Source organism: Mobula birostris, chromosome 28 (genome assembly GCF_030028105.1).
Source record: "Mobula birostris isolate sMobBir1 chromosome 28, sMobBir1.hap1, whole genome shotgun sequence".
NCBI classification, from domain to species: Eukaryota; Metazoa; Chordata; class Chondrichthyes; order Myliobatiformes; family Myliobatidae; genus Mobula; species Mobula birostris.
In genome coordinates, this window is record NC_092397.1 from 16,264,185 (window position 1) to 16,276,307 (window position 12,123).

At 51.0% G+C, this 12,123-nt stretch overlaps 1 protein-coding gene across 2 annotated transcripts in view; it reads right to left on the bottom strand.

Moving 5' to 3' along the window:
* Positions 1-12,123, bottom strand: part of LOC140189329 (girdin-like) — a 94,846-nt gene that overhangs the window by 68,917 nt on the left and 13,806 nt on the right. For both annotated transcript variants that reach the window (XM_072246043.1, XM_072246045.1), the window contains exons 3-5: positions 7,716-7,785; positions 6,990-7,048; positions 151-234 (exon numbers count right to left, since the gene is read on the bottom strand). In XM_072246043.1, coding sequence (XP_072102144.1) covers positions 151-234; positions 6,990-7,048; positions 7,716-7,785 — 213 coding nt within the window. The remainder of the gene's footprint in view (positions 1-150; positions 235-6,989; positions 7,049-7,715; positions 7,786-12,123) is intronic.

Consider the following 12,123-nt stretch of genomic DNA (forward strand, 5'->3'; position numbering starts at 1 on the left):
CAGGAAACACGGCTAGTTCCCCGTCAGGACCCGGTGCACCCACGCTGGACCGTGGAGGGACCCAGGGTACGGAGGGGGGCAGAAGGAAGGGTCTGGGACGTTTGCAGGGCCAAGGGCGGGGTCTGAGGGTGGGGCTTGTGTCTGTCTCACCTCCTGGATGTGACCAGCCACGGAGGCCTGTGTGTCCAGGTCCATTGTCTGGATCTGCTGGATGAATTCCTCCCTCCTCTCGCTCTGCAGAGGAAACGCAGCGTGAGGGACCACCTGTCACTCTCTGCTTGCCCCCTCCCCTCTCCTCACTCGCACCTTCCAGCGCCAACATAGCGTGCCCACAGCGCCCCTTCGTTCCCTGTTCCCCACAGCTCTCAGTCCCCCACCCCCCAAAACCCCAATCGTTCGGAGATTTCCCACCCTCCCCCCATGATCCAATCTCCACCGGGTGGGGAGGAGAGTTCCGGAAATTCACCATCCCTATCCTGACACAGCTCATTTTCAAATGGGTTGCTTTCCCCAAGTAGTAAGACTGATTGATGCCTCCACCCACGAAATCCACCATTAGGCCCCATCTACCATTAGCCCTGATCTACCATTAGGCCCCATCCACCATTAGGCCTCATTTTCCATTAGGCCCCATCCACCATTAGGCCCCATCCCCATTAGGCCCCATCCACCATTAGGCCTCATCCCCATTAGGCCCCATCCACCATTAGGCCCCATCCCCATTAGGCCCCATCCACCATTAGGCCTCATTTTCCATTAGGCCCCATCCACCATTAGGCCCCATACACCATTAGGCCCGATCTACTATTAGGCCCCATCCACTATCTTAGGTACAGCCTCATGTCACTTTACAGACGTACAGTCAATCTATGTATCTAAGCCATCTTATGTATTTATATTTATTGTGTTTTTATTATTGTTGTCTTCTGTGTTTTTTTTTAATGTGCTGCATCGGATCCAGAGAAACAATCATTTTGTTCAAGTACAGGAAATGGCGTTAACCCACCTTGAACAGAATCGAACTACGAACCTCATTCGAGACTCACCCCGGGCTGGTGGAGATGTCTCCAACTCTCTCCTGTCCCCTCAGGGTCTGCGATCTTCCACCAGACCATAAGACAGGGGGGCTGAATCAGGCCCTTCGGCCCGTCGTGTCTGCTCCACCATTCCATCACGGCTGATCCCTCTCAACCCCGTTCTCCTGCCTTCTCCCCGTAACCTTTGAGGCCCTGACTAATCAAGAATCTATCAACCTCCGCTTTAAATCTACCCAGTGACTTGCCCTCTACAGATTCCCCACCCTCTGGTGAGAGGAATTCCATTCTAAAGGGACCGTGAGGCTGTGCCCTCTGGTCCTAGACTCCCCCACCACAGGAAACGTCTCTCCACCTCCTCTAAGCCTAGGCCTTTCAGTGTTCGAGAGGTTTCAATGAGATCTTTCGGGCGGACGGGGCCCGTCACGGGGAGGGCTTCGGGAGTGAACCCCGAGGGAAAAATCCGGAGCCGGAGCCTCTGAGGCAGGCCTGCGCTGAGTTCAACGCCGACTGGCAACTCCTGGTGCCAAACTGTATTGGGCTCTGCCGTTCCTTTGGGTTCACCCGATGCGTGGGGAGGGGGAGATTGCTACACGGGGCAACAACTCGCTTGCCATATCGTCCTGCCCCAGCTTGTATATCCAGGACGCAACATCCATGATTGACCCTGACCGATGGAGGCCTCATCTCTCTCATCAGTGAGGACCCCCCCCCGCCCCATTGTTCTAAACTCGAGTGAGCCCAGACCCCACGAACGTCCCTCGCACGTTAACCCTTTCATTCCCGGAACCATGCACATGAACCTCCTCTGGGCCCGCTCCCATGGCCAGAGCAACCCTTCTCAGAGGTGGGGCCCAAAACTGCTCACAATACTCCTGAGTGCGGTCCGAACAATGCCCCATTAAGCTTCAGTGACGCCGACCCTCTGCTTTTCCCGCTCTAAGCTCTGAGCTAGATGGGTTGGACTCTTTAAGACGTTCCTGACACGATGGCCCGTCACAGCCTAGTGACTGCCAACATTGCACGTTGCAGAGTCACAGAGTACCGCGGCCAGAAACAGGCCCTTTGGCCCATCTAACCCATGCCAGCCTGATCTTCCTAAACCCAGACCATACCCCTCCGCACCCCTCCCACCCACGCACTTGCTCCAACTTCTCTTAAATGTTGTAGCTGAACCCACGTCCACCTCTTCCGCTCACTCCACCCCCGGAGGGAAGCAGTCACCCCTCAGACATGTTTCAACCATTCACCCCTAACCCCTGGCCTCTAGTTCTGGTCTCACCAGCCTGAGGGGGAAAAGCCTGCTTGCTTAATACCCCTCATAATTTTGCACACCTCTATCAAATCTCCCCTCATTTTCCTACGCTCCAGGGAACAAAGTCCTAACTTATTCAACCTTTCCCTTTAACTCAGGTGTGATATTTCTAGTGTGGTTAAGGTGGCGTATGGCGTGTTGGCCTTCATCAACCGTGGGATCCAGGTCAAGATCTGAGAGGTAATGTTGCAGCTATATAGGACCCTGGTCAGACCCCGCTTGGAGCACTGTGCTCAGTTCTGGTCGCCTCACTACAGGAAGGATGTGGAAACCATAGAAAGGGTGCGGAGGAGATTTACAAGGATGTTGCCTGGATTGGGGAGAATGCCTTATGAGAATCGGTAGAGTGAACTCGGCCTTTTCTCCTTGGAGCAACGGAGCATGAGAGGTGACCTGATAGAGGTGTACAAGATAATGAGAGGCATTGATCGTGTGGATAGCCAGAGGTTTTTCCCCAGGGCTGAAATGGCTAACACGAGAGGGCACAGTTTTAAGGTGCTTAGAAATAGGTACAAGGGGTAAATATTTCACACAGAATGGTGGGTGCGTGAAATGCACGGCTAGCGATGGTGGTAGAAGCGGATACAATAGGGTCTTTTAAGAGACTCTTAGATAGGTATGTGGAGCTTAGAAAAATAGAGGGCTGTGCGGTAGGGAAATTCTAGGCAGCTTCTAGAGTAGGTTACATGATCGGCACAACATTGTGGGCCGAAAGGCCTGTAATGTGCTGTAGATTTCTATGTTTCTTAAGTAAAGGAACCCAACTGTGGCCTGGACAGCATCAGAATAACCCCCTTATTTCTAAGTCCAATCCTCCCCCTCCTCCCCGCTACAACGGAGCCCAAGGTGCCACTCACCTTCCTGCAGAATGTCTGGTGGCCTCTGAAGTCGTAGATTCACACAGCATGGGAACAGGCCTCACTGGTGCCTGCTGACCAGGATTCCTACCCCAGCCAGGCCCATTCGCCCGCATTTGTCCTACATCCCTCTAAACATAGAACATAGAATAGTACAGCACAGTACAGGCCCTTCGGCCCACAATGTTGTGACGACCCTCAAACCCTGCCTCCTATATAACCCCCCACATTAAATTCCTCCATATACCTGTCTAGTAGTCTCTGAAACTTCACTAGTGTATCTGCCTCCACCACTGACTCAGGCAGTGCATTCCAAGCACCAACCACTCTCTGAGTAAAAAACCCTCCTCTAATATCCCCCTTGAACTTCCCACCCCTTATCTTAAAGCCATGTCCTCTTGTATTGAGCAGTGGTGCCCTGGGGAAGAGGCGCTGGCTATCCACTCTATCTAATCCTCATATTATCTTGTACACCTCTATCATGTCTCCTCTCATCCTCCTTCTCTCCAAAGAGTAAAGCCCTAGCTCCCTTAATCTCTGATCATAATGCAAACTCTCTAAACCAGGCAGCATCCTGGTAAATCTCCTCTGTACCCTTTCCAATGCTTCCACATCCTTCCTATAGTGAGGTGACCAGAACTGGACACAGTACTCCAAATGTGGCCTAACCAGAGTTTTATAGAGCTGCATCATTACCCCGCGACTCTTAAACTCTATCCCTCGACTTATGAAAGCTAACACCCCATAAGCTTTCTTAACTACCCTATCTACCTGTGAGGCAACTTTCAGGGATCTGTGGACATGTACCCCCAGATCTCTCTGCTCCTCCACACTACCAAGTATCCTGCCATTTACTTTGTACTCTGCCTTGGAGTTTGTCCTTCCAAAGTGTATCACCTCACACTTCTCTGGGTTGAACTCCATCTGCCACTTCTCAGCCCACTTCTGCATCCTATCAATGTCTCTCTGCAAACTTTGACAATCCTCTACACTATCTACAACACCACAAACCTTTGTGTCGTCTGCAAACTTGCCAACCCACCCTTCTACCCCCACATCCAGGTCGTTAATAAAAATCACGAAAAGTAGAAGTCCCAGAACAGATCCCTGTGGGACACCACTAGTCACAATCCTCCAATCTGAATGTACTCCCTCCACCACCACCCTCTGCCTTCTGCAGGCAAGCCAATTCTGAATCCACCTGGCCAGACTTCCCTGGATCCCATGCCTTCTGACTTTCTGAATAAGCTTACCGTGTGGAATCTTGTCAAATGCCTTTCTAAAATCCATATAGATCACATCCACTGCACTACCCTCATCTATATGCCTGGTCACCTCCTCAAAGAACTCTATCACTACCCTCATCTATATGCCTGGTCACCTCCTCAAAGAACTCTATCAGGCTTGTTAGACATGATCTGCCCTTCTCAAAGCCATGCTGACTGTCCCTGATCAGACCATGATTCTCTAAATGCCCATAGATCCTATCTCTAAGAATCTTTTCCAACAGCTTTCCCACCACAGACGTAAGGCTCACTGGTCTATAATTACCTGGACTACACCTACTACCTTTTTTGAACAAGGGAACAACATTCGCCTCCCTCCAATCCTCCGGTACCATTCCTGTGGACAACGAGGACATAAAGATCCTAGCCAGAGGCTCAGCAATCTCTTCCCTCGCCTCATGGAGCAGCCTGGGGAATATTCCATCAGGCCCCAGGGAGTTATCCGTCCTAATGTATTTTAGCATCTCCAACACCTCCTCTCCCTTAATATCAACCTGCTCCAGAACATCAACCTCACTCATATTGTCCTCACCATCATCAAGTTCCCTCTCATTGGTGAATACCGAAGAGAAGTATTCATTGAGGATCTCGCTCACTTCCGCAGCCTCCAGGCACATCTTCCCACCTTTATCTCTAATCGGTCCTACCTTCACTCCTGTCATCCTTTTTTTCTTCACATAATTGAAGAATGCCTTGGGGTTTTCCTTTACCCTACTCGCCAAGGCCTTCTCATGCCCCCTTCTTGCTCTTCTCAACCCCTTCTTAAGCTCCTTTCTTGCTTCCCTACATTCTTCAATAGACCCAGCTCATCCTTGCTTCCTAAACCTCATGTATGCTGCCTTCTTCCACCCGACTAGATTTTCCACCTCACTTGTCACCCGTGGGTAAATCCCAAATGTGTCCATCCAAGTCCCTTGGACCTTATCATAAGCACTTTCTCTGCATTCCATGTACAGGTGTGAAAGGGACCACTCGCTAGGTGACAACATTGCCCCTCAGGTTCCTGGTAAACCTCTCCCCTCACACCTTAAAACTTTGCCCTCTGGTTCTTGACACCCCCTCCCCCCAACCCTGGGGGAAAAAAGGCATCCGCCCTACCTTGAACTTTGAACCTTGAACCTCAAACCTTGACCTTACACAACTCAGTAAGACCCCCCCGTCATCCTACAGAGGAGGCACGGCAGCAGCCCACATTTCATTTCATTCAGAGCTTGAGGAGATTTCGATTTCAGTCGGTGACAAGAGGGCACACGGGAGCGGGATAGACCAGCTGGTCAGGTGGTGTCGCAGAAACCACCTCGTGCTCAATGTCGGGAAGACTGAAGAGCTGATTGTGGGCTTCAGGAAGGGGAAGACGAGGGAACAGAAACCAACCCTCATGGAGGGATCAGGAGTGGAGAGAGTGAATTTCACATTCCTGGGTGTCAATTACTTCTGAGGATCTAACCTGGGCCCAACATATCGATGTAAAGGAGGCACAACAGCGGCCATATTTCATTAGGAGTTTGAGGAGATTTGGTTTGTCACCTAAAACACCCGAAAACTTCTACAAATGTACTGTGGAGAGCATTCTGAGAGACTGCATCGCTGGTGGTGTGGTGGGGGCTACTGCACAGGATTGAAGTAAGCTGCAGAGAGTTGTAAACTCAGTCAGCTCCCTCACGGGCACCAGCCTCCGTAGCACCCAGGACATCTTCAAGGAGCGGAGCCTCAGAAAGGCAGCGTCCATCATTAAGGACCCCCACCACCCAGGACATGCCCTCTTCTCATTGCTACCATCAGGAAGGAGGTACAGGAGCCTGAAGACACACACTCAGCGATTCAGGAACAGCTTCTTCCCCTCTGCCGTCCGATTTCTGAATGGACATTGAACCCGTGAACACTACCTCACTACTTTTTTATTTCTGCTTTCGTATTGCTTATTTAATTTAACTATTTTAGTATATATATTCACTGTAATTCAGTTTTTTCTTTATTTGTTATGTTTTGCATTGTACTCTGCCACAAGGGCAACAAATCTCACGACACACGCCAGTGATATTAAACCTGATTCTGACTCTGATTCTAAATCACCAGCTCAGTATAGAAACACTGTGACCTCCGCATTACAATGGATTTTGGTATAATTGTGTTCTTGCTTATATAACTATTGCATAACTCACATTTAATTGATATTTTTCTTGGGAATGCTGTCTATCTGATGCTCCGTGCCTGTGATGCTGGAGCAAGTAAGTTTTTCATTGTTCCCCCCCCCCCCTTCCCCAACACCCCCACCCCCGTGCAGACATGGACTCGTGCAGATGACGATAAACCGACTTTGACCTCCACGTCTTTCCACACACGCTGGCCACTCGATAACCCCCACCCCCTCCCCGACCGCTCCAGCCCGCGGCTGGACCGACCCAGGGTGGGGGAGACGGAGGGTCTCCGTTCGGCGTCAGTGGGGGCACGGGGCCGGGAGGGGTGGGGATACGGTCGCGGGGCCGCGGGGGCTCACCTGAACGGCACATCCCAGCAGGAGGAGAAGGAGCTTGTTCAGTTCCTGCAGCCCCTCGTCTGTGGAGGGACACGCGGAGGTTAGAAAGTGGAGCTGAGGGACCGATGGACGGACGGGGTGGGGGGAGAGGGATGGGGGGAAGGGGGGGGGATGACAGGAAATGAGAGAGTCAGTGGGGAGGGAGAGGAAGAAGTGGGGAGAGGTTGAGGGGGAGAGATGAGTTTGTCAGAGGTCTGGGGGGGTTCAAGCAGGAGACTGTCAGGTGGGGAGACATAGATCACAGTGTGAGAGAGAGGGGGGAGAGATAGAGAGAAGTAGAGAGAGGTAGAGAGGTAGAGGTAGAGATAGAGATAAGAGATAGAGATAGATTAAGAGGGGGGAGAGAGATAGAAATAGAAAGAGATAAATAGAGAGAGAGAGAGAGATAGAAATACAGAGATAGAGAGAGAGATAGAGATAGAGATTAGAGGGGAAGAGATAGATTTATAGAGGGAGAGAGGGAGAGATAGAGAGAGATGATGAGGGAGAGAGGGAGGGTAGGAGACAGGCATTGGATGGGAGGCAGCAGGGAGAAAGATAGGGGAAGACAGGCGAGAGGTGAACATGGGACACATTCAGGTGGAGAATGATGGAAATGGGTATGAGGGAGGGAGACAGACAGGGGAACGGGGGGGGGGGGGAATGAAGAAATACGGCCCCACCCCCAGATAAGGCAGTGTCACTCACCACTGAGAGGGTCCCGTCCCAGCAGCTGGACATTCGGGGGAGCCATCAGCACCAACTGTTGGAGGTCCTCCTGTGGGCAGAGAGAGATGGGTGTCCTGGGTGTCAGGATCTCGAAGGATCTAACCTGATCCCAACATATCGATGCAGTTATAAAGAAGGCGAGATAGCGGCTATACTTCATTAGGAGTTTGAAGAGATTTGGTATGTCAACAAATACACTCAGAAACTTCTATAGATGTACCATGGAGAGCACTCTGACAGGCTGCATCACTGTCTGGTGTGGAGGGTGGGGTTGGCTGTTGCACAGGACCAAAAGAAGCTGCAGAAGGTTGTAAATCTAGTCAGCTCCATCTTGGGTACTAGCCTACAAAGTACCCAGGACATCTTTAGGGAGCGGTGTCTCATTATTAAGGACCTCCAGCACCCAGGGCATGCCCTTTTCTCATTGTTACCATCAGGTAGGAGGTACAGAAGCCTGAAGACACACACTCAGCAATTCAGGAACAGCTTCTTCCCTCTGCCAACCGATTCATAAATGGACTTTGAAGCTTTGGACATGACCTCACTTTATTTTAATATACAGTATTTCTGTTTTTGCATGTTTTTTAAAATCTATTCAATATATGTAATTGATTACTTGTTTATTTATTATTATTGTCATAAGGGGGGCGTTGCTGGCGGACCTAAGTACAGGACACGGACACTGAAGTACTAGGAACAGGACAAGGTTTATCAAGAAAGCAAGGGGAGTCAGGAAGAAACGAGGCTGGACAGTGACACAGGCCCTGGACGGGACAAGGACACCGGGCCTGGGCTAGGACTTGGACGAGAGACACGGGACCCGGACGGGGAACTAGGAACGAGGAGCCCGGACTAAGAACACGGGAACTCCGGAACCAGAGCCTGGACAAGGACTCGGAACCTGGGTCTTGTCTCGGAACCAGAACTCGGGTCTAGGGTAGGACTCGGGACTAGGATCTTGGCAAGGACTGGACGTGGAACTCCTGCACAGGACGAGGCACATGGACAGGATGAGAACACAAAGCCTTGACTTGGACAAGACGAGGTTCTTGGACGTGGCTTGGACAGGACGAGAGACTCCTGGACAGGACAAGGGAACTCCAGCGCTGGGCTGGGCGAGGAATCTCCAGCACAGGACGAGGCTCTTGGACTAGTTCTGGCTTGAATCTTGGACTCAGCTTAGTTAGGCTCTTGGGTACAGGGCCGGAACTCCTCCTTGGAGCGCAGGGCCTTGGACATGAGCACAGGAACAGGGAACACAGAGTCAGGACCCCTCTTTGGGAACAGGACGTAAGGCCGGGACTCATACAAAGAACATGGACACTAAGAGACAGTTCCAAACTCAACGATAGATAGTTCCTTCTCTTGGCGTGGCAAGGCTCTGGTCTTACTCCGGTGGCTGAACTTGATGGGGATACTGACGAGGTTGCAGGCGAAGGTTTCAGGCAGGAAGGGAAGGGAGCAGTCCAGCCAAAACAATCCCTGGCTTGCAGAGGTATTTATGTGCCAGACCAAAATGAGAATCAGGTGCCTCAATTAAGGCACCCAACAGAACAAGGGAGAAAACAGGAAAACTCGGAACAAGGATTAATGGACCAGACTGTGAACCGGAATGCAGACTTCATGGACCGGACCATGACAATTATTTTATTTACTATTATCATTATTTTATTTATTATTATTATTTTTCTTTTATATTATGTATTGCATTGAACTGCTGCTGCTGTTAATAAATTTTATGTCACATGCCTGTGATAATAAACCTGATTCTGAAATACACAGAGGGAGGGGTGGAAAATGAATATTAAATACAGGGAATGAGTGGGCAGGGAAAGCATTAAATATTCAGAGGACCAGGTTGGAAAAGAACATTCAATACATTGTGACAAGGGTGGGGAACAAGCGCATGTAGTGGACTGTGGGGAGCGCACATTAAATCTGTGGGGAAAGATGGGGTTAAGTATTAAACACACAGAGGCAGGGGTGCGGGATGAGCATTAAGCATGCAGAGGAGGGGTGAAGAAACAGTAAACACAAAGAGGTGGGGTAGAGGGGATGAATATTAAACATGCAGAGTGAGGGGTGGGGGAAATAATCAAACACACAGAGGTAGGGGTGGGGGTGAACATTAAACATGCAGAGAGAGGGGCTGGGGAAAATAATTAAACACACTGAGGTAGGGGTGGAGGAATGAACATTAAACATGCAGAGAGAGGGGCTGGGGAAATAAACACACAGAGGTAGGGGTGGGGGTGAACATTAAAAATGCAGAGTGAGGGGCGGGAAAATAATTAAACACACAGAGGTAGGGGTGGAGGAATGAACATTAAACATGCAGAGAGAGGGGCTGGGGAAAATAATTAAACACACAGAGGTAGGGGTGGGGGAATGAACATTTAACATGCAGAGTGAGGGGCTGTTGAGGGGCTATTAAACACACAGAGATATGGGTGGGAGGTGAGCATTAGATATGTTTGGAGGGAGTGCAGCCGCGGCATTAAATACACAGGGCGGGCAGAGAGAATTAAACACACAGAAGACAGGGTGGGTATTAAATACACAGAGGGAGGGGCGGGTACAAGTATTGAACATACAGATGGCAGGGCCAGCAATCAACTACCCCAGAGAGGCGAATGGCGGGAGGCGATTTTCTGCGGGGGACGCTCAACTCAGCCCTCAGCTTAAACGTGCGGGTGAGAGCTGCCGCTGCAGACACGATGAGCCAAACCAGACCGGGGCGTGCAGGCAAGGCAAACCCTTTCTCTCTGATCTGCAGAAGGGCAGTGGGACCAGCTCTCGAACACCGCAGAGGACTTTTAAATTGCCGGGGGGGGGGAGGTGGGGGTGGTGTGGAGAGGAAACACCAGAATACCTCGTGAAATGTGTTAACTTTGCGGCAGCAGCACAATGCAACGCACAATAATAGAAAATAAACCTGAATTACAGTTAGTATACATTCAATATTTAAATTCAATAAGCAGTGTAAAAATAGAAATAAAACAGTAATGAGGTAGTGTTCATGGATTCAATGTCCATTTAGAAATCGGATGGCAGAGGGGAAGAAGCTGTTCCTGAATCGTTGAGTGTGTGGCTTCAGGCTCCTGTACCTCCGTCCTGATGGTAGCAATGAGAAGAGGGCATGTCCTGGGTGATGGGGGGTCCTTCATGATGAATATCATCTGTCTGAGGGACTTTCCCAAAGATACAATGAGTTGGGGGGCAGGGGGAGTTCAGAGAAGGTGCCAATACTCGAAGCACACTGCAGGGGTGGGGGGAAGCGACCAAGGAACAGAAATAACACAGTCGGAACACGTGTCAGAGCTCAGCTAGACCACAGCCACCACGTATGATTCTGGCCCCGGATCACAGAAAAGGAAATCGAGGCCGCAGTCAGAATGCAACTTGAACTTCCTGGCAGACAACCAGAACTGAGACACAGAAGGAGGAACGTGGAGGTGTGGTGACAGAGGCAGAACTGTCGGGGGAGGGGAGGGGAGGGGGGGGGGGCGCTGCTTCCATGGACAATTCAGGCAAAACTCCTCTCTCTCACCGCTGGAGCCCGTGCTCGGGGCGGGGTCCCCGACTCCAGCTCCTGCGCGCAGTACGATACAACGGGCGTCGAAGGACGGAGATGGGGCTCCCGCTAGAGTGGGGCCAGGAATATCGCAAGTACGGGACATGCGAAATAAAGACGGAGGAGGCTAGAGACACTGGGTGTGTGTGTGTGTGTGTGGGGGGGGGGTGTCTATTGCCTCTTAGGGGTTCGTAGAAATGCGAGCCAATAGAATTTAAAGGAGTGGCCAACCAGGACCAAGGCCTGCGAACCGGGGTCCACATCAGCGCAAGGACTCCCGGAGCGAAACGCCAGCAACTGCGCTCCGGTGATCGGACGCCGGCAAGCTAATTGCCAAGCTCGGCAAGCGCCGGGGAGGGTCCCTCCCTCCCAGAGACCCCGGTTCGATCTCAACGTCTGGCACCATGTGCGTGTGCGTGCGTGTGTGTGCATGCGTGCGTGCGTGTGTGGGGGGAAGTAGGGAGGGATGAGACATTTCAACGCTGGGATACAGATACTCCCTGTCCACTCTATCTATGCCTCTCATAACCTTGTAAACCTCGATCCGATCTCCCCTCAGCTTCTGGCTCTGCGAGAAAACAACCCAAGTTTATCCAGCCTCTTGTGATAGCACACGCTCTCTAAACCAGTCAGCATCCTGGTAGACTTCAATTTTATGTACAGTACTGCTACCGCAAAAAAAAAATAGAAACAAATTTCATGACATATGTGAGTGGTGATAAATCTGATTCTGATATGGGTCTCTATTGCAGACTGAGAGTGGGAAGGGGACAGGGAGAGGGGAATCCTGGTTGGGAAAAGGGGAAGGGAGCG